This window comes from Rhipicephalus microplus, chromosome 1 (genome assembly GCF_043290135.1).
Source record: "Rhipicephalus microplus isolate Deutch F79 chromosome 1, USDA_Rmic, whole genome shotgun sequence".
Classification (NCBI taxonomy): Eukaryota; Metazoa; Arthropoda; class Arachnida; order Ixodida; family Ixodidae; genus Rhipicephalus; species Rhipicephalus microplus.
In genome coordinates, this window is record NC_134700.1 from 215,473,177 (window position 1) to 215,495,317 (window position 22,141).

General features: G+C 45.5%; 1 protein-coding gene across 1 annotated transcript; it reads right to left on the bottom strand.

Annotated features, from left to right (window-relative positions):
* Nucleotides 1-1,398: 1,398 nt before the first annotated feature.
* LOC142807163 (chitinase-3-like protein 1) lies at nt 1,399-21,940 on the bottom strand. Its single transcript, XM_075891327.1, has 10 exons — nt 21,621-21,940; nt 19,774-19,899; nt 16,945-17,139; nt 13,750-14,006; nt 11,464-11,567; nt 10,752-10,875; nt 9,672-9,857; nt 7,129-7,251; nt 5,388-5,625; nt 1,399-3,137 (listed from the first exon to the last, which is right to left on the bottom strand). The coding sequence occupies exons 2-10, from the start codon at nt 19,877-19,879 to the stop codon at nt 2,785-2,787; spliced, it is 1,686 nt and encodes a 561-aa protein (XP_075747442.1). The 5' UTR covers nt 19,880-19,899; nt 21,621-21,940; the 3' UTR covers nt 1,399-2,784.
* Between the last annotated feature and the right edge of the window lie 201 nt (nt 21,941-22,141).

The following is a 22,141-nucleotide window of genomic DNA, read 5'->3' on the forward strand; positions in this document are numbered from 1 at the left end:
GCTAACTGGTCACTGTGAGATCAGTGGCAATGATTCCACCGACAACGTGACTCGCACATCCCACCAAAAAGAGCACACCTTTCCGATTCCATTGTCAAGGACAGATGCTGCTAAGCAATTTCTTCTCCTTGCACGTAGTCTGTGTCTGTTGGAGTGGAACACCGCAAGCATAAAGCATACGAGACTCTACCAAATAAACCCTCGACTGGACCATCGACCTCCATCCGGACTTCGTCGACGTGAAGCTTCGCTTCTTTGTCGCCTTTGGTTGGGGGTTGCCTTCACAAAAGCATATACAACCCTAATTGGATTGACCGACAATGCGGAATGCGACGTCTGCGGCACCGAAGAAGACATAGACCATCTACTATGCCGTTGCCCTCGTTTTGCCTCTGCAAGACAGAAGCTTTCTGACGCATTGCGACAATTGGACGATCGGCCACTCTCTATGTAGATGCTACTGGAGCACCATTCTCGTCTTTCGTTGGCTAAAAAGGCAGTCAAAGCCGTCTTGTGCTTTTTGAGGACTACAGGCCTATGTGAACACCTTCAAATTTTGTGTAGTGCCACCACTGCATACGCGCCAGTCCATTGACTGACAATCCTTTTTTTTGTCTCTCTTTCCCCCCTCTCATCTTTATACTCCCCTTTCTCATTCCTTCAGCGTAGGGTAGCAAACCGGGCATGTACCTGGTTAACCTCCCTGCCTTCTCTCTAGTTGCTCTTGTCCTTCCTCGCTGGTATTTGATACTTTTCCTTCCTCGCTCTAGTTGAGCGTTTGGCATTACAAGTTGTAGTATGTCAATTAGCTCAACGAGCACTTGCACTAAACGCACAGTATCGCTTTCTTTCATGCCATTTTTGTGGGGGGGGGGGGAGAGGGGGTGATCCTCCGAATCATTCTAGCCACTTGTTCGGTGTCCGATTTTAAGAGACCGATATCATGATTTGCCCTACCATTGCTATGAGACCAGAAACTTGGTATCTGAGCGACAATGACCTCTTTATTTTCTGATTTTCGATTATAATTTCCATTTTTTTTCGTTATTATTGTAGCGTTTGCCATGTATTCTGATCACCTCCGAATTTACGGGTGCGCACTTGATACCGCTGGTTCTGGCAGAGTTTTCTATGGCCACACAGCGCGTCAAGTGTTCTCAGTCTTGTTGCTGTCTTTATTAGTATGTCGACAGCTGCGGCGATGTGTCATACACAGCCAGCTTGGAAGTTATGTTGGCAGGGTTACTTCGAAATTACTATTAGCCCAACTTTCTGCACAGCACTGCCGGGCTTGTTTCAAAGCATACGTGGCGAACCACGAGTTTCAGTCGTGAACCAAACACTTGCGTGTGCGCTGTGAAATGGCGTGTGGACGAGACAGCAGAGCCGGAGTCGGTGTTGAAACAGCGTACATGTCCTTTATTCGTCATCGGCATCAACAACATTGAAACACATGATACAATGCACTCGGGTTTATATGCAAATAATGAATCCTGATGGTATTTCATAAATTATTGATGAAAACGTGGCTGCCGGTTTCCAGTTTATTCGTGGGTCGTGATGAGCATCGGGCACTGTAAATACGGATATGTGTGTAACCGAGCTATGTCGAGCCTATAGGGGCTTGAATATGATAGGAATCCTCAACAAAGAGAGAAAGATCTAGAGCCGCATTGCGCGCCAAGGCCGCCGGAAGAGGAGGTACTGTACAATCTTCCATTTAACAAAACTCGTACGTGATCGAAAAATGTTAGTTCTAAATGGAAATCTCAACTTAACTAACGCTTAACTTTCTGTACATCTGTGGAGGTTGTGTACGACGTAATTATTAGCTTTTTAACGGAAGCACTTAAGAAAATTTAATGTGCTAAGCAACGCGACTACATAGGGGTTTCTTTTACCGCAATGAAAACAAAACCATCGGACCGCTCACTCACACAAAATATAAATAAATAGAATTGAAGCATATATGTATAAAAAGAGTAGAATAAATCATAAATAAGACTTCTCACTGGCTCGTATTTTGTACAGCAACATACAAGCGATCTTGCTCTATATCATTTTAAATTAGTCGTGGCATAAAGGTTTGTTCGTAAGACGATGCGAGCACCTTATTTTCCTATATAGAGCTTCTGAAAGTCGCACAAAGAGAGCTCTTTTTTCATTGCAAGTTACTGCCGATTGGCCAGACCGCGCTAATTGTCGTGGCGCACTGTCACGTTCTAAATGTTCCTCAGCAGTGAGAACTTGTCGATGTCAACTTGTCAACTCGGTGAATAGTTGTCGCTGCTAAAGAAGCTGCACAGCAGCGGGTATGGTCTGATACCTTCAATGGTTCTAAAATGAGCTAGTTTACGTTCAAAATTGAGGCCAGCAAACACATATGGCAGCACGGCTGCCCCAGTCATCTATCTCGTACAGTCGCCAGTGTTGCCTGCCTCGTCGGTAAAATATATCGAGATACATATTTTGGCACGCGGCGATGTAAAGCAACTGCGTCGTACATTCGTAAATGCAGATCGCACGATGCCCTTCCAGTAACGCAGGAAGGCCACCAGGACGCTCCATGTATAGCTGTATACGAGCGTGACAGTCATCGGCCTTGAAGCTGAATATATGGTAGCCCAATGTTTACAAAGGTTGTTCTTTCGTGGTTGCCAGTGGCTTGAGCAGGAAAGCATAACCTTTGATTTCTCTTTCTTCGATGCGTGCACTATGCAGCCAGTGTTGTCCGTCTAGGTATGGTTGGGGGGCAGCTCCATGGGATAAAGAATACGATGATATCTAGTAGGTTCTAACATTCTGAGCGAGCACCTGGTAGGCCTCGTTGGTGTTGTAGCTGTTGCATCCAGGCACAGATTCCGGCCACACACATAACTTGTTCTGCGGGTGGAAGACTGTTCCCGCGGCACAGGTCTTCTCGAAGGCCACTAGCTGACCACCCTGGTGTACGCAATCGTAGAAGCGCTGGCAGTCGGTCGGGTGAGGCAAGCTACCTGCTGACGGACACTTGAAGCCGGAAGACCCCCCCTGGGAAGGTGGCGATGGCGCGCGTGGTGGTGCCCACGTCGTGGTGGTCGTAGTCGTGGTCGTGGTGGTGCTCGAAGTGGTCGGTCTGCTGGTCGTTGGTCGGACACCTGCGTTAATGTGGAACTTCAATAAATAATGTGTTTTTTACATGCCATAACGACGTTGAGGTTGTTGTTGTTGTTGTTGTTTTTTTCCTGTGCAAATGGCTCGTACCCAAAGAAGGGGATTGGCCGATTATAAGGTGAATTTGCCCTAAACTTTCAGCATTGCGTCATTCCTTCAAAATTTTTTTGTAACTTAATTTTGATTTGAAATACCGACATCAAGTTTGCAGAAAAAAAAGGAAGAAAAATAGTGAGACAGCAATTTAGCAAGAAAATCGTTTAGTCGCAGTGATGTATTCTTGAACGGCGAATAAAACATCCCTGTGGCTGAAACCCAGTGTAGAGGCTCCAAATGAAAAAAGATCAGGTTGTGATAGTTGCAAGCCCAGTCTTTGAAGAGGTGGTGCTAGTATGCTTTGCCTGAATAAATCGAAACGGTGACAATGTAATAAAAAATGACTGATCGTTTCCTCTTGATTACAGTAAATGCACATAGGGGAATTCAATATGCCTGATCTATGCAAGTAAAAATTGAGGGAGGTAACGCGGCAACGAAATTTCGCGATGACAACTTCCATCATCCTTGAATTAGTCAGTTCACTGCGCCAGGGAAATAACAAGTGTTTGTACTCTGGAGAAGCCGTCAGTGCAGGGTCAGATAAATTTTGCCTGATTTTAAGTGTGCGAAATCGCGCCACCGTAATGGTTACGAGGCGCACCGTTAATATTGATGATGATTCCACTATCACTACGGACCAACGCCCGCGCTTAGTGGTAGTGGAACCACCAGGATTAATTTCGAATGCGCACGTTTGCGGGTGCTTTTTACATTTTGCTTCCGCAAATATGCTGCCGCCATGGACGGGAGTCAAACAAATTACTTAGAAGCGGACTTACATCACCATAAAGTCACCTTGGTGGGCAATGTATGATCCTAATTTCCTCTCTGCTTACATGACCTGTCCGTGCTTGTGTTGTTCTCGCACCCTTATAAGTTAACTTTTTATTCTAAATCGCAATTATTTTTTTTTCCTTTTGAAGGGCTAACGGCCGTTGTAGGCTGTCGCGGCCAATATTATTTTTGTTTTGAATGGCCGCCGCGTTTTTTTTTCTTTATTTCATGAATGCGGCCGCAAACTTTGTAGCTGTGGTAATACTTTTGGCCATCCTGAACGCGATTTCACAACAATTCAAGCATGACTGCAGTCTGCCTGGGTTGAGTGCTGCGGAAAATGCGCAGCATTTGACAAAACAATCAATGCGGCTATGCGTGCATGCACGACACAGGTACGTATTGTGAAAAAAATATTAATTATGGCCTATAGTAAGCAAAAGTGGCAAGCCGATGGCGAATAGCGCACTGACTGGAAGCTAAGTGATTTCGAACCCTCTATTTGAAGCTGGCAAATATTTTGATCACTTTCGGTCGCTGATGTACGAGTACACCCGTACCCCCTATATTGCTGCCTTCAGAGTAGACACTCAAGAGATATTCTGTGCTGTAGCGACAATGTAGACAAACAATAGCATGGTCCCCTATGCATTTGCCTACGGATGACTCGAAAGCAAAAGTCATCCTCTTTTCCCTCTCAGTCGATTGTATTGATTCCGCCCGAAAGCTTTCGCACCCAACGTGGTTTGACACAGCCTCCGAGATTGGAGAACGTGGAGGTCTTTCTGCCCTTCCCGTGCTTTTTTGCAAAGCCTCTACAACCGACACGCCTTCGACCGAGCGACGACGTCATGTGATGATGTTCTAGCGACAACACGATGACGTCACAATGTTTGGCAACCTACACCGTTATTCATGACATCATAGGGCGACGTCATTACATAATTTTTTTTTCATCACTCACGCTGACGTCGCCAAGAGCGATGATCACTTACGCGTTTAATCTGAGGATTTTGCTTTGATATTATTTAACGGAGCAGCCATCTTTTCGGGCTTCCATTGAGTGTACTCGCTGACACATGGAATGAATCACACTACCTACAAAAACACTTTGAACCCGTTGTGGAGTCGGCAGCCCTTTTGTGCCACAACAACAATCACGTTTCTTTTCTTGAAAACTATTCTCGCCACTTCGGTAATCATGCTATGTCACTCTAGTATCACGCGCACAATTCGTGGCCTGAAAGTACTGGGAAAACGGTGCAAAAAGCAAGGATAGGCACGCTAAATATGTGGTGGTTATTGTTGCGGATAGCAGCAGTTTTTAGGGTGAAGGAGCCAAACAGCGTTTCCAGACGTACTTGGGGTTGTGCTTGGTCGAGGCCACCAAGTCTTCTCTGTGGAAGGCGTAGGCATGGTGGCCGGGGTTGACTGAGTGGGTGGGGGCGTCGCTATGACTCCCGGTCCGCCCATGGCGAAGACCTGGTTAATGGTGCTCAGCATGGGAAACTTGAGGCCGTGACACTTGCCGTGGAAGTCGTCCGTCTCGATGGACCACACCATTCCGCCAGCGAGACCCATAGCCTTGGCAAACTCCACCTGCAAGCACATAATCATCGTCATCGTCAATGTTAATCACCATCTTTATCAGCCTGAAAAGGCTCACTGCAGGGCAAAGTACTCTCCCATGCTTCGCCAATCGAGCCGGTCCAGTGTTTGCTGTGGCCACGTAATCGCCCCCCAAACTTCTTATTCCCATCCGCCATATATCTTTCTTTCTGCCTCACCCTCTCACGTCCGCTTTCTCTTGAAATTCAATTTGTTTCTCTTAATGACCAGTGGCTATCTCGCATTTGTGTTACATGCTCTGTCCATGCCCACTTCTTCCCGATTTAGACTAAAATGTCCCTAATTAACACACGTTTGATTTTTTAGGCCCTATATGCCCTTCTATTGTCCCTTAAAGTTACACTTATCCCTTGCGGAACAGTAGACAAAGGATTTCCTTTTCACTTTTAGCCCATGCAGTCGGCGAAAACGAGTGTATACTGATATTGCATATTGCACGCCCATCCCCTGATAACCAAGGATATTTCGTATGCTACACGCCGAGTCGATTGAACGTCATACCAATTCCCAGAAAAGGAGATATTGGGACACCGGCATTGGGCTTCATAATTAGAGCCGTAGTTGTAGTCTGTGTAGCTATTACACGCTTATACGCACTTTAGTGAGCAATATGAGCTAGAAAACGCGAGCGCGTGTCATATAGCCTAGCCTCGAACCTTACATCGGCTGATTTACAGCGACCGCTGTCGGAAACAAAGTGGAAAGGGTGGCGCGCTTTCGCTAGCTTTTGACACTCGGGCCTCGATATTGTCGCTGCAAAACAAATCTTATCGCGCGGCAGTGGCTGCTAGCGGTGATGTGAGCTAACACTAACGCGCACAGCCACAACCAATGACCCAGGCGTGTTATGCCCCTTCAAAGACATCGGCTGTGACGTATACCCGTTGTGATGCACAGGCCGTGATTTTATCGCATCTTGGTGGTGTTCACTGAACATATTGATGCGCATTCTCCGCCTATTTTATTTTAATGCATTTTCTTTTCGGGTTATTATTGGTAACGGCCGATGGCACGTGATCAGCTGCGATTATGCGGGAGGGCCGACAGTCAACAGAACAGCGTGCTCCTTTCCCCTCCTGTTTCGGCAGCACCGCCCACGTATCATGCTATCTTGGTTTTGAGGCTATTAACCACGTGCTCGCGTATAGGAGCTCGTATTGCTCACGGTAGCACATACATATGATTCTGTGTATATATGTAAAGATCGGCAGAGCGTGCTAATATAAACATTTCCAAAAAAGCACACTATTATCTGTAATTAATAGTTCTTAGTAATTTAGAATTAGTACATGGAAGCAGATTATAGTAAAGACCATTGTTGCTTCAGCACTTCAACGTTGGTATTCATTTTTCTCGTTGAAACTTGTCTCTCTGACATTATTGCACCTCAGGAAGCCTGTACAAGGCTATAAGGACTTTCTTGATCGACGAAATGGCTTCAGAGACTTACGAGCGAACTGCCGGATAACGTACCTTGGCCGTGATGCTTTCCAAGTCATCGTAGCCGACCCACTGGCGCTCCTTGAACGCGTACGGGGCCATGAAGTATGGATCCTTGACCACGGTCCACTTTTCACGCGTGAAGCTCTCGCAGATCTGCGATGAGATGTTCTCCGAGTCAGTGCGACTGTGGTACATGTGATGCTCATTCCTCCGTGGTGACGCTATAGTTTTGCATAGCATTGAAATTGACCATCTAAATACGATAAAATCGACTGTTTAACTTAAGTAATACGTTAAATATAGACCAGGGGGAGGAGAGGGAACGAAGGAAAAAGCAGGGAGGTGAACGAGACGCGCGTCCTGTTTGCTACCCTACAACGGTGTTAAGGGAATTAAGGGCCTATCCACGCGTTATCCGCACAGCCGCATGCCGCACGTGCCGGGACCCCTGCCGCACACAAGCGCAGGACAAAAGAGCGTCGCATAGGTCGTAAGGGATTAAAAATAGGAAGGTAGAAAAAAAGGGAGCATAGAGTAAATTCGCGTGAGGTTAAGCAACGCCGCTGTGCCCCATGCACGCCGAAAAGTGAAAGATTGACTCGTATTTTGGCAGTCTGAGGGTATTCGATGAGAGAAAGGTGCCTTGGGCGTCTCACGTTTAACTATAAAAATTGACACGTGCGCGACCTCTTTCATGAACGACTGTAGTCGACGAACCGTGAGGCTGGCTGAAGTCTTTAAGTACTGGACTTAATTCCTCTCGTACCATCTTATCGCAGGGTGATTCGAGTTCACCGATTGCTACGTGAAGCGCTACAATGACTGGATCACCGTGATCATTTTCGGCTTGTCAGTCGGAGGTTCGTAGTTAAAGTGGCCGATAAATAAAATTTTAAAAATTTCATAAATCAGGGCTTGATGCTCATATGAGCTTAAAAATATCGGTGGCCAGGTTCGTTTTGTTATCAAATGGGCAGTAACAAAAAAAAAAAACAGGGATCATATCCGGAACCAACGTCTGGCTGATTCAGCCATATCAAATTAGCAAGCGAGCGTCTGTGGCCACTGATCATGTTTCGCTACTTTTGCCTTCGTTATTACCAACAAGGATACTGTAGACTGCTCTCCCTCCCTCTCTTTTTCTCTCTCTCTTATTTTTTTCTTTAGGGCATCTTTTGGGACACTCCACATATCTCTGCCCATCTTGATAAGGCATTTATCAAAGGTTTCCTTCCATTTTTTTGTTCGTAAATTATAGGTTAGAGTTCCGTGTTCCCAATATAGAGAAGGAATGTATCAAGCATTACCTCCTGCTGATGGTTGTCGGGTCGCACCCTTTTCAGAATGTGGATGGTCTTGTTTGCATTTCAAATCATGGCTGACAATAGGGACGTGAACCTCACTGTTTCTTTGCACTATGTTGAACAGTGGGTCATCAAGGAACGCGGACGGCACCTGTTTTCGTAAATATGCGGCTGTGGCACCGCGAAACGCGCCCTCTGCGGACCTAGAAATATTACCGTTTGGTTCGCTGCATAAACGTTACACTTTTGAATACGTGAAGCAAATTTTATTGTACATATATTTATAAGCGTCATCGTTGTGCAGTAGCAGTTAACGACACCTCCTCGACTCAACTAAACATGCAGTGCAAGTTGAGCGCAAGCGCTGTCATCGGTATGTAATGTAAGCGGGTTAATGGTAGAATGGTGACTATAGGATGCTGTCCCCCCTAAGAACGCCCGAAATTACAAAGAACAAGCGTGTCGTTCTCGTGTGGCGTTTGTGCACCTTTTCGGCGCAATTCGCGACGTCGGCAGTTTGTTCATGCAAACGTCACGAAGAAATCGTCTTTCGATTGGTCCGTATAGAAATGATATCAGTAGTTAATTGTATTCTGCCCTGCTTTGCTGCGCAGTCGCACTCCCGATATGCCTCAGTATATCACGTCTATCACTCGCAATTAACCAATTTCGCTTCGTCTTGCACGTATTCGACTGCACAAAGATGTTCCTCGAACGATGTGTCCCTGGCAGCCTAGCCCCGGGCACAGCAACAACCGTTGGGCAAATAAAGTTTATTCAACGACTGTACAAGCGGAGATACTAGCGTGTAGCTGAGAGAGAGAGAGAGAGATAAAGATGCAAGGAAAGGCAGGGAGGTTAACCAGACGCACATCCGGTTTGCTACCCTGCACTGGGGAAGGGATAAAGGGGAGAAAAGAGGTTGCAGAAAGATGAGAAGGTACACACAATCACGAGCACACTCGGGGAGCACACACAGTCTACAGGCGGTCGCTCAGGTTTGTGGACTTAAGGTAAAGTAGCAGTGCTTTAGTTGCTTTCTGCGCAACTGAACAGCGCGAAATTCTGATAGGCTCCACGCATGGGGCTTGTTTTATGAAGAAACAAGCGGCGATGAAGAGATAGCGCCTGTACTGGAAAGGCAGCGAAAGGCCAGAAAGAATCCACTCTCTCGTCTTAGAACTGGGAGTGGTTTAGGAGCCATGTAGATCGCTCCTCGAACTGTGTTCTACTATTTCGTGCAATCCCAAGAGAAATCGCGTCTCTTACCTCGTTGTAACCGAGCGATCCAGGTTCCCGCGTGTACGGGCCCGCGCGACCCTTCTGAGGCGCCTCGTCACCGGGCATGTGGTTCTCGGCGCGGCGAAGGGTGAACGATCGGCCGTACAGGCCCATGCCCAGCACCAGCTTGTCGCGCGGCGCGCCCTTCTGGATCCAGTAGTTCACCGAGAAGTTCTGCGGCAAGGAGACACACGGTGTTTTGTGACAATGCTCTGGCTTCTCTCTTTGCAATGCAGTTAGTGAACAAGTAAAAACAAACGTATACATAAAAGTTGCATGTAGTTGGGGATCACTTCATGATCATAAGTCTGCATGGTGATTTAAGAAAAGGCGTGGAAGTATGATTTAGCGATGAACGATGCAAGAGTGAAACCGCTGTTGGGCAGCTGGGGCATGCGTACTTGGAATGAGTGCTACAGGCCCTTGAGATGCCCCAAAATACTGCAACCAGTGGCGTAGCGAGAGAATGGCACACCGAGTCCGTGTCCCCTCGAAATCTTTTTTTTCTTCATTATTCCATCAGAGGCAGAGAACAAAATGACACTCGACCACACGTGCCTGCCCGACTATACCTCCTCGGTTCAGAAACGTGCCTTCCTCTTCTCTCCCCTGAAACCAAATTTTCCATACACCTCTGACTACATTTCATCGATGAATTGGGTGAAAGAGTTTAAGAATACAACCAATCGCACTATAATACTCAAAAGGGAGGAAAGTTCGGCGAAGACTTCAAACTTTTATGCGACATTGGAAACGTAACGAGTGTGTGTGTGTTCGTGGGGACTTCCTGTAAGGTCTGTCTTCGTTCTTTTTTTTCGCGGATAGTTCTGGTAAGGTAGACTGCCTGCGTACCTCATAGCTGAGAACTAGAAGTACTAGAAAAAAAAAGAAAAAAAAGAAAGGCGCTTGTCATATAAAGTGCCTCACTAAAATTAAAAACAATGCATGCAGAAATTATCACAGCCCTCCGTAGGCTGTCTAGGTATCATTCAATATTTTGGAGGCGCTACGATCCTAACATATGCTCGGGGAACATACACTGCGAGCACCATTTAAAACAATTCTTACCACGTTGAGAATGGTATCCTCGGGCTTCTCCTCAGGCCTGGAGTACATCGGTGCGTGGTGGCCGACCTTGGTCTCCCAGCCACCGTGGTAGTCGTACGCCATCACGTTGATGAAATCCAGATACCTGGAGCACGTATAAAGATGATATAAGTGGTGGCTTCCTTTAGAGAACGAGGGCTATGCATATGGCGTGCGTGCAGCTAATGTATGTGAAATCAAGGCTTTGATGGACAGTCGTTTGATCGGGAAAAATCATTGAATAAAAAGACGAGGACGCCGACCGGAACATCAATATATTTATTCTCATGTGTTCAGCGTACCCGTCTTTTTTTATTATTCAGCGAATGTATGTAATGTCAGAAACTGTTTGTATGCATCGATTCACTTTTTTTTTGCTGTTGTACAACAGCACTACGAGTTCGCATTTGCGCCAAAAACACTCCATTCTTCATGTGCCACCCTGTAATTCACTTTAAAAATCTAAACACAGATTACGGCATTGTTAAAGGTATTATAAATAAATTTATGGCTAGATATTCTTTTCACTCGCTCACTTAACTGCAAAAGCGGGGCTGGTCTTCTTCCAGTACACGTTTGCGAACAGCACAATGAACAGAATGATGACGTTCATCGCGAGAGATTCAGCTTCAGTTCAGTCACAGATGAACTGTAGGCGATCACTTTACGCAGGAAGTGTAGCTCACGGACTCACTTGGACACTTGAGGGATGTCGTATGCGCCATCCATGAAGTGCTTTCCCGCAGAAACGGCAGCGGTCAGCAGAAGACCGTACGGTTTGAACTCCTGGCTCAGCTCCTGTAGTATATGTAATAGTCACATTGTGAAGTTAAATATTTGTGTATCACCCCATCTTGATGAAACTCGCACTTACTACAACGTTCGCATAGGGATGTCTATAGGATTGAAGACAGAATAACAATTCTGAAGGCAAAGAAGTAAATAAAATGAAATAAATAATATTTAGTGGTGCAGGTCTGTTCGCATCAAACGAAACTTAAATCTGTGTTTGCTGAATACGCAATAATTTTTTAGCTAAAATTTATGAATTAACAATGAATTGGCATGGCGAAGTAAGCGAATGATTTTGTATCATCAGATGAGCTAACGTATCAAAGCGAAGGCCAGATTACAAAGCACCGCCTACACGCAGCAATGTAACACGCAAAAGGTTTGAACAAGTCACCTGACCATCTGTATATAGTCGTGTGACATATACATCATTCATACGTTGACACTGCACGTAATACATTACCGGTGATAACGTAATACATTACCGGTAATAGGGTGCTAAGAACGGACGCTAGTTGTGTGTGCATCTGATGCAGGTGTAAATATACCGCCGGTGCTGTTTTTATTGTGCACAGTTGACACTCGATCTAACAAAACTCGATACTACGAAGTTCCCGGTGTAACGAAGAAATTTCTATTCCCCAGCAAATACGCATAGGGCTAAGTGTTGTAACTAACACAGATTGACGAACTATAGCTTGGACACCAAATCTGATATAACGAAGCCTTTCCAGAAATCACTGGCTAAAAAAGCCTGTGCTGTCCTTCCGATTTTGCACAGACGGGCGTGCGCTTTGACAATATCGAATTAAAACGTCTAGACGCCCCTAACGACCCTAGCTCTAGTTTTACGATACTGCGCGCCGGGTCCATGTATGGGGCAATGAACTCGGCAGTCGGTAGTGCTCTTACGTACTGGTGGTGGTCAATGTCATGTTTGATTGGCACTAATCATCTTGCAACTTTCTGGTTCGGCCTGCTTTCACAATTACTTCATCCGTTTTCCGTGTCTATGGACATTGTTCTCCAGTCATTGGATCTCGTAACCCTTCTTCTTGCCTGCATCTGCCAAACATTGTTCCCCCTACGTCCGTGCGACATGGGATGCTCTCTGTTGTGACCGCCATCGGGCCGCCCTCGCAAACTGATGAAATGCGCAGGAGTATGTTGGTAGCGATAACAATGACCTGCTTGCTTTTGGTTCTCGTTATGCTTTACTCTTTTAGATTACGAAGAGCCGAAAAGTTCTTTTCTTTACTTGACGAACTTCTCTACTCAGCGAAATAATTTTAGTGTTCTCATCACTTCGTTCGATGGAGTTTTAACTGTATACTAACACAACACCTTCGACTCGCAATTTTTTTCCTTTGAGTGAACGGTCAATCTCTGTAATTATTATGAAAGATATATTGGCATGCGCCCATAGATATCTTCTTCGTTAGCCCTGTAGTTTCGGTTTCAGTAACCAGGGGTGGGTTGCGTTACGACATTATCGTACAGTGACTCGCTTGATTATAACGACCGCTACGGATTGGTGATGCAAGCGCAGTTAATATAACAGCCCGCGGAGCACTCGTTCATTTTGTTTTTCAAGCGATAAACGTCAACATATCGAGCCGGTGTTACACTACATGAACCTTGTACAATATTGTGACGTAATGTCAAAATAAACTTCGGTGACGTCAGCTCCTAAATATTGACACCACGTGTTAGAGCTCCTGAAACGTTGAGAATGCGCGCTCGAGAGGGCGGTTTTATTTGAAAGTTGGAAGTTAGCGCTCACACTGCCGTCGGTTTCATTTTCCTGTTTCGACAGAACTAAGGGACAAAAACAAAAATCTTGGTATGCTTCAATTTAGATGCGTGGTAGGGAATATCATGATTCTGTAGGTGCAAATTTCCCGAAGCGTTCCTTTACAACGTATCTCTCAACTCCTGTTTCACTTTGGTACGTGGTTAACTCACTCACTCACTCACTCACTCACTCACTCACTCAATCAATCAATCAATCAATCAATCAATCAATCAATCAATCAATCAATCAATCAATCAATCAATCAATCAATCAATCAATGAATGAACCAATCAATCAATAGATCAATAAATTAATCAAAATATCTCTCTACACTTGGTATCATCGACAAGGTCCACCACACCGTGCACGTGCGTGCCACATATATAGACTGACCCTGAGTAGAGCAACAAAGTTGGCCTTGTCCTCCGGCTTCCCGCCCCTGGCCGCCGGATACTCCCAGTCCATGTCGAGGCCGTCGAAGTTGTACTTCTTGCAGAAGTCCACCACGCTCTCGGCGAACACCTTCCGCGCCGCCGGCTGCATAGCCATGGCCGAGTACTTGACCGAGCCCTCGTTCCAGCCGCCGATGGCGATGAGCGCCTTCAGCTTCGGGTTCTGCTTCTTCAGCGCCGTGAACCGCTTGAACGCGCCTGTACACACGCAGCAAAGAGTATGCGTCACAGTCAATGACCCAACGACTCAAACTGGCTCCTTGTAAAATATAAAGTGTATGCTCACATTGTAATTGCTGCATAAGCCTATAAGGTGTCGTTGACCGAACACACGAGTGACGTCAGGCCATGAAATTATCCCCAACATCGCTTTGTGAATCTGTCTGTTTGGATGGGCCTGACACGATTTTTCAAACTATAATATTCTGGTTATAGTATAAATAAATCGTTGTTTCACGTCACATAACGACATTCAGCAAAATTTCTCCGTTCTTTTCAAAGCTTCATTCCACCGAAAGTATGAATAAACTAGAGGCAGCGTCTTCGGGTTATAATAATGTCTGGGGTTTAACGTCCCACAACTACTGTATGATTTTGAGAGACGCGGTAGTGAAGGGCTTCGGAAAGCTGGAACACCTGGGGTTCTTCCACGTTCACCGAAACCTAAGTGCATGGGCCTCAAACATTCTAGCCTCCACCGAAGATGCAGCCACCGCACCCTGGATTCGACTCCGCGACCCTCGCATTAGCAATTAAAAAAAAAAGTCGAGCGCCATAATAACTAGACCACCGCGACGGGGCAGCGTCTTTAGGTTGCGAAATGTTTGGGTCGCGTTGAAAGAACTTGTCCTTGCGTGCCTCAGTGTCTCAACGGCAATAGCATTATGTCCTAAGTAAGAGAGCGTGGTATCAATTCGCGGTTCCTGCGGCTGCACTAGGATTGGGGTGACATGCGAAAAACGCCCGTGTACTGAGATTTTGTGCGTGTGAAAGAACACCAAGTAGGGAGAGTCATTTGGAGGTCTCTATAGTGTGTCTATAGTATACATAGTCTCTAATAGTCTATATATATATATATATATATATATATATATATATATGGAGAGAGAGAGAAAGTAAGTGTATACATAGGGGCTCATTTTTTTTTTGTTAGACCCAATATTAATGAGATCTATAGGGGAAGTTATTAGTCCTAACTGTAATGTAGATGTGAACAAATAAAAATAGACGAAAAGACAACTTGCCGTGGGCGGGATCCGAACCTGTGACCTTCGAATAACGCGTTCGAGGCTCTACGAACTGAGATACCACGGCAACTATCCCCCCATCTACATATTTGGTATATATGTGAATTAAACGTGGAAGTGTCAGTCAGCGCCACCAGCAGCCATGGCAGCGAGGGTGAAACACTATTTGTCAGCCTGTTTGGCGGCACGTATAACACGTCAACTTATTGTGCGCTGCGCAGCTGACCAATAATAACTCGTATACGACCTAAAGGCGCCAAGTCTGTCAAAACGAGTTAATGAATGACGGAAGAAAATGTATACTTGAGGGCTCGTTTTTTTTTTCTTGTTAGAAAAGCCTGTAATGGTCGGGATACTGTGAATTTGCTATTCTCCCCTGCTTTCCTAAAAAGAAAAAAAAACACGATTTCATTCCCAAAACACAAGCTTGGCATTTCATCACATGTCCCATCATTGCTCGACGTGACCCAATTAAAAAAGCAACCGGTTTCGAAACGAATATATATATATGTTATTTTGTGTGTCTGCGTATGTCTGCTGACCACGCATATTCCTGTATCAATACTTCATTTGCAAAAATTACAAGCTACGCAACCTTGACTTCACTCAGAACCTGTAATGGTTGGGATATTGTGAATTTGCTATTCTCGCCGGCTTCCATTTAAAAAAGAAAGAAGACACACGATTTATTTTTTTCTAAAACACAAGCTTGGTGTTTTATCACATGTCCCGTCATTGCTCGACGTGACCCAATTGACAAAAAGCAACCGGTTTCAGAACGGATCTCGCGCCTATTTAATTTTACGTGTTCGGCACAAAATGAAGCGGATCTTGATTAAAACACAGTATTCGCACTTCCATAAAGCAATATCTTCAACAAGCAAGACACGTAGAGGTATATACAGAATGATGCTCAGCATTTTAACTATATGTCTTTGCCACAACGCCAAATAAATGCTGTATAACGCTTTAGCACATCAAAATTGGCACAGTTCACTACATTGCGTTTCTGTTCTCAAATACGGCCCCTGCTTAAAAAATAAAAAAATAAAATAAGAGAGATAGGCAACTGAGAAACTTGCGGAGTATTCGCAATATGGCGTGAATCCTGAACGGATAATGTTGGCGCTACCGGAACTGCGGGATTTGAATTGCAACCTATATAAGCGTTGTGATTTAATGCAAGCCTACCTGCCTGAAGCGTGTTCATTACACTAAGTGGACATTCGCTACTGCTCTTAGTTCACTCAGGAATTGAGAAAACCAAGCGCGTCACCTAAGCGCAGCGTGCCTTCACATATGGTCAAATCCTAACGGTGCACTCCCCCCCCCCCCGTCTTTCTTTAAATAATAAAATTAGAATAAAGATTCGTGGAAACGCGAACATGGTTAACGAGTAGAGCACCAAATTTTTAATAAATTACAAACGTTAAAATAAAACAACGCAAGAAATGAGAGCCGAAGAAAGTTTGACACTTTTTCCGCATATACTTGCACCCTGTTGAATTCAATTATACCGTTCAGTAGTTTACCTTGCGTGGCAAACAAATCTTTACCATTCGTCGACCCTTTCTTTCTGGGTACATGCCATATTGAATGTGCATTACCGAGTACGAACAAAATACGTTCGAATAGAGTTAACAAACTCAAATTAATCGAAGCGCACGTAATGCGAGATGATTGACGTGACTGCATGCATTATTGGCTGCGTAACCGTCAACTTTAACCCAAAAAAGCCCGCAGGCCCATTCACTTGACCTTGACAGGTGCGACAAAAGGGCGGGGTGTGCCATCCCACTCTCTCTATGCAAACGAAGGTTACAAGAGGCCCTACAACAACCGCTGAACATAATATACGTTCAAGAAAGGCGTGCTCTGGGGTGACGCACCTTTGCCGTAATTATCCGCGAGGTCGTTCCAGGAATCGAGGCTGCGTATCTTGTGGTCGCTTCCCAGGCCCGCGAAACCGTAGATGATGTGGGTGCAGATGAACGGGTCGATGTCCTCCACGTTGAACTTGCCGGCGCCCGGCCGGTACACGGCCCACGAGCCGTAGTAGCAAACCACCTTGTAGTTGTGCGAGTCTGCGTCAAGAGCGGGGCGAACACGCGTTCTTGGTACAGTGTGTTTGCACATCGTTCATCCAGAAACAACTCGAGCGCGACGGAAACCTCTGGCGCTATCTTTCGTTAATACATGGGCCACCTGGCAGAAAAAAAAAAGAAATGTCGACAGCCCGCCGGAGCAAGCACCTTGAAACGGAAATGCGAAGAAGCCACTTCTCAAGAGCTTCAAAGAACTGCGCCCGCTGAGTACAAGCACGCGGTTTCTGAATGTTGCGTTCAGTTTGTCCAACACTTGCTTTTTTTTCACGCTTTGCACAAGTCATGGAAGTGTTGCGCTCCAGTCATGCGAGACAATATCCCTCCCCAAGTAAAATTAATAATAAAAACACTTCAGAGCTGATTTTGTAACCACTTGGAGTGCGTCAAGCATCATTGCACCTCGCAGAGTATATACGAAGTCTGGGAGGCCCTTTTACTTCAATAATAATAATAAGAAAAAGCCATGTTGTTTTGTTACACGTATAGTGCCGGCTTAATCGAGTACTTCAATAATAATAATAAGAAAAAGCCATGTTGTTTTGTTACACGTATAGTGCCGGCTTAATCGAGTAAGCTCGCGCGTTCGTCACTATATTGACCGGGTATAGCCGGCCATCATCACTCACGTGGCATCCTGATTGGTTGGTATACGTTCGTTTGAGCAGTCCATGCATACGGTGTGTTGGCATTCACCAAGTTCTATTACAATATAGAATTCTAAGAAAATATTTCAGCGAATCCTAAAATCAGACACATTATTAGGAATATTGGTTAGAGAAAGTACAATAACATTTTAAATACAACAAGTTCTGTGAACTTTCCTTCCGCTCAAGGCCCACATTCGCCAAGGACTGAATTCGCAAAACTTTTCTCTCCTAAGGGCGTTTTCTCATCGGTCTCCCGGCTTTGCTAGTGATACGTTCCGAATCGTGATTGGCTGAAATAGTCTCTCAAGGCACTTTACGAATAAGGGCACATAATTTTTACGCGAGAACTGGTCGTAACAGCATCTTCTCGCTGAACTTATCATTATCGAAAAATGCCGTCTGATTACCGACTCACAATTGCTTATTCAATTCGGTCACAGGGGCCCGCATTCTGGAAGCTTCTCTGCATTCACAAATGTATCTGCCCTTAACCCTCATTCGCCTATACGGTGTTCGATATCAGAAGCGGCTAGAATTAACTCCGACGGGAAACATTTCCAGTGTAAAGGTTTTTGCATGGTTTTGTTGTGAGTGCTCGAATCCAGACAGATTCTTTTATGTTGGAAATGTTCGTTCGAGAAAACATCAGCAAACCATGACGCCGAAACATATCATTAGCGAAGCTGTATATTTGTTGATTGGCTGATAGCACCTGTGTAAAGAATTCTTCACAAATTTGACCCCTGGATATTCATTCTGTGCCCATCGTGGTCCCACTCTAAAGGGGCACAGCTAGGATGGTTATTAATGGCCTACCACACAATTAAGTCAAAAGTTAAGCACAATAAAGTTGGCTTTTGAATATAGCAGCAAAGCTAAAAACAATTTTTCTTGCGTTAATGAATTACGATATGAAAACAACGAAAACGTCACTTTTGTCACGAGAAAGCGCTTGGTCTGTGAGAAAAAACTCGAACAAAAAAATATACGGGGCAACCATATCTTAAGGTTTCCGCATCAGCCCGACATGCCGTAATGATATCGACGGCGTCTTCTAGGGCCTATGCAATCGTTTATCGCTAAAGGGAAATTGCGTTCTAAGGGACATAATCCCCTAACATTGTACCTTTCAGACAATATTAACGTGATAGCTCTAAAGAGCTCATTTCGCAGAAATTGCGGCGTCGGTGTCGTTGGTCGTGAGCGAAAAAATCATCTTTGCTTGATCGAGAAATCGAGGAAGATGCATATAAAATAAATAACACAAAATTCTCAGTTTGCGTGGCGAGAGGGAATCCTACCGCACAGCCCCGCCTCTGCTTGTGAATGCTGTGAAAATAACTTCATCTGCTTGGAAATGCAGTGCAAGTAACTTTGATGGCTTAAAAACACGCGCGTCCTGTATGCATGCTTCACATCACAACATGAAACATTGCTGTAATACTGCGTGGTGCAAGCGTGCATTGCCATCAGGCGTCGGAACATGGGAATATCATAATGGCTTCATAGTTTAGACCCAGTTATTTACCACAAAAAGGTACACACGTTAATGCACCTTTGAGGCCACTTAGTAGGTGCATAGCAAGTCTAAAAAGATTTCATATACACTTAAGTGTTTTAAGTACGCACTGGAACCACAATATCGCTATCGAGATCAACTTTTAAAGTCGAAGCTTAACGGTGCCCCAATTTTTAGTTTAACTAATGTTACCAGAATATGAAAAAAATATTCGAAATTCGAGACGTCGCATCGACGTTCGCGTGCTTAAGTTTCAGCGCGAAAATCGAACAGTAAACTCTGACATACATTTTTTCTTCTACAAACGATGGCGGTAATAATGAAGCTCGAGTCCAGTGATAATAATTTGCTAGTCTAAACTTATTTGATGCTTCCCTCTAATGCCCTTTTTAATGCCCTTTTTAACGGGTAGATATGGATGCACTTAATGAATCATAAAACACTCACCCGCGTAGCGCGGCCTGTGGACGTACGAGTATCCCATGATGGGAGTCGCCAGAGCGGTCCTCTCCATCAGTGCCAGAAGCGCGGCAAACAGCAGGCCGGCCAACATCTCGGCTGACTTGGAAACTCCTGCAGTGAAGACGGTGATGAGGGGAGCTATACCTATACAGGTTCCCGAGATCCGGCGCGGCTTTAATTCCGCGCGGGGAAACTCACGTCAGCGTGTATGCGGAAAGCGACGAGGACGACACAGATTCGCGGCGACCCTCTCGTGTTCGCACGAATACGCCCGTCGTTGCGGCATCATGCCCGTCCACGCTTGAGCAGTTTCCGTTCGAGCATCTCCAACGCGAGGGTCTTTGCATTTGTCGTAGCTCGCTTTCTCTCTTCGCGTTATTTTGCCGTTTCCTCGAGGTCTCGTCGCGTGTGTGTATAGTATACGGGGTGCGCACGCATCCGTCGCGTGAGGTGGCATTTAATAGCCAATAACATTGTTAATGTCGTATCCGCTTCGTTGATAAAGCTAGTCCTCCTCATAATTAATGGAGGTAGCGCGGGACTCGATAGGTGGAAACGATTCGCTCACCGCGTTGATCAAAATTTAAACCTTAGGTTACATAAATAACGACAAGACGGACACATGAAGGCGGACATGGAGGTGAGCGCTTAAACCCTGGCACTAGTCCGCGGGGAAGTCAGCGGCGCTTTTGTGGCGTGTAACGCATTGGAGCTGCGTTACCCGAATGAAACCTTGTAAATAGTGTACAGTCCACTTGTGTGGCTGTGTGCGTTATGTGTATCACTGTATACATATTATAATCATCACCTACCTGGAGTAGCATGTCAAGCGAAAAGCCAGACAGACATCTCGAGCTCGTCATTAAAAGTATTTCTATATATATCTCTCTCCGGGATCGTAGTGCCCGAGAAGAGCTGGATACAAATTTGGCCCGCTTACACGCAAAATAACTCTTTTGACTATTTTATGGGAGTCCTACTGACTTGGCACGCAAGTGACCCCTTTAAAGGAGTCACGTGAGCTGTCTTTGGAGATAACTATATTCTTATCGAAGAGTCGTGGAAACAAAAAAAAAAACACAACGAATCTCTTTAGACAGAGTATTACGCGGCAAGTCAGGGCCACGGCCGCTACATAAATGGGACTATAGAAAGACGAGCCTTTGTGCTGCATGGTAGGAAAAAGGGGTATTAACTTAAGGTGAATGGCATGACTTCATCATAGGAAACAATGCGGTCAAACTAGACTTGAAAGACGGACAAGGTTTCCTATGATGAAGTTATGTCAATAAGTTGAAGTCGCTATACATAAATGTATACCTCCTGTGCCAGGAGTCATTGAAAAAAGCAACTCATACTCTTTTCTTTTTCCTTAGAGTAGGAGCGCGTGATACTCCACATATAATCTGCACATCATCGTGCTGCAACTGCAAAGTTTCCTAATAGGCCAGAATAGCGGCTTTACCGCGAAAACCTTACTGAAAAGCTCATTTGCACCACCACAGCTGTATATATAACTCAGCAGTACGTAGACTTATCGCACTTAATTACGCGGCATTACGCAGCTCCAACTTTTTCCTCTTCATATTGCTTTTGTGTTTCTATCCGCTGCATAACAGACGCGATGACTTGACCTGCATGCTAAAAACGCTGACACCGTCAAGCCCGGAGCTATACCCAACCTGCGACCGTGACTTCTTTTTCTAACAGCTTTCTAACGATCTACGCGCTTCAACGACATCAATTAGTGCCGGTCCTGCGACTTCCCCGCGGAGGAATTGCCAGGGCAGTCCCATTTAGCGCGTGCGAAATTGCCTCTCGCAAACACTTACCTCCACTAAAAAGGTTTGCTGAGCGGTCCTTCTACGTACACGCTGGGATCAGCAGCAGCAGCGGCTTCGTGCGTTCAGGCCCTTAATCCAGATGCGGAGTTGACTATTGCGGGAACGCTGTCAGAGCATCCGTGAGGATGCGGAGCGCTGTAAGAGGATGAAGCTCGATCGGATAGCGTCCTCCGTGCGAGACTAGTATTTAAGTGCGCCTCTATCACCGTTTTGAAGGGGGGCTTTGGCAAATAGTCACCCGCTGGCGAGAACGCGTGTTGAAGGTGGCCGGTGCCTAAGTTCACATTTATAGCGTACTACGCGCCCGTCCCCCTCTCCCGATGCAAACGTCCCATCTGCTCTGGCTTCACCGAGGAGGGTGCGAAAGGGTTACGTGGACCTGTTTACAGCAGGACAAGACCGAAATCGGTGCGCCCCCTTCCTCACTCGCTTGGGAGCCGTTTAACCCCCTCCTCTCTCCTCAACCCGCATGACTTGCAAGAGGAGCACAGCCGACACTGGGGCAAGTG

Coding starts and splice junctions, on each gene's coding strand:
- LOC142807163 (XM_075891327.1), bottom strand. CDS start 19,879: ATGTTGGCCGGCCTGCTGTTTGCCGCGCTTCTGGCACTGATGGAGAGG. Junction 11,568..13,749: donor ACTTTGTTGCTCTACTCAGG/GTCAGTCTATAT, acceptor CATATACTACAG/GAGCTGAGCCAGGAGTTCAA. Junction 5,626..7,128: donor TGGAAAGCATCACGGCCAAG/GTACGTTATCCG, acceptor ATGTGCTTGCAG/GTGGAGTTTGCCAAGGCTAT.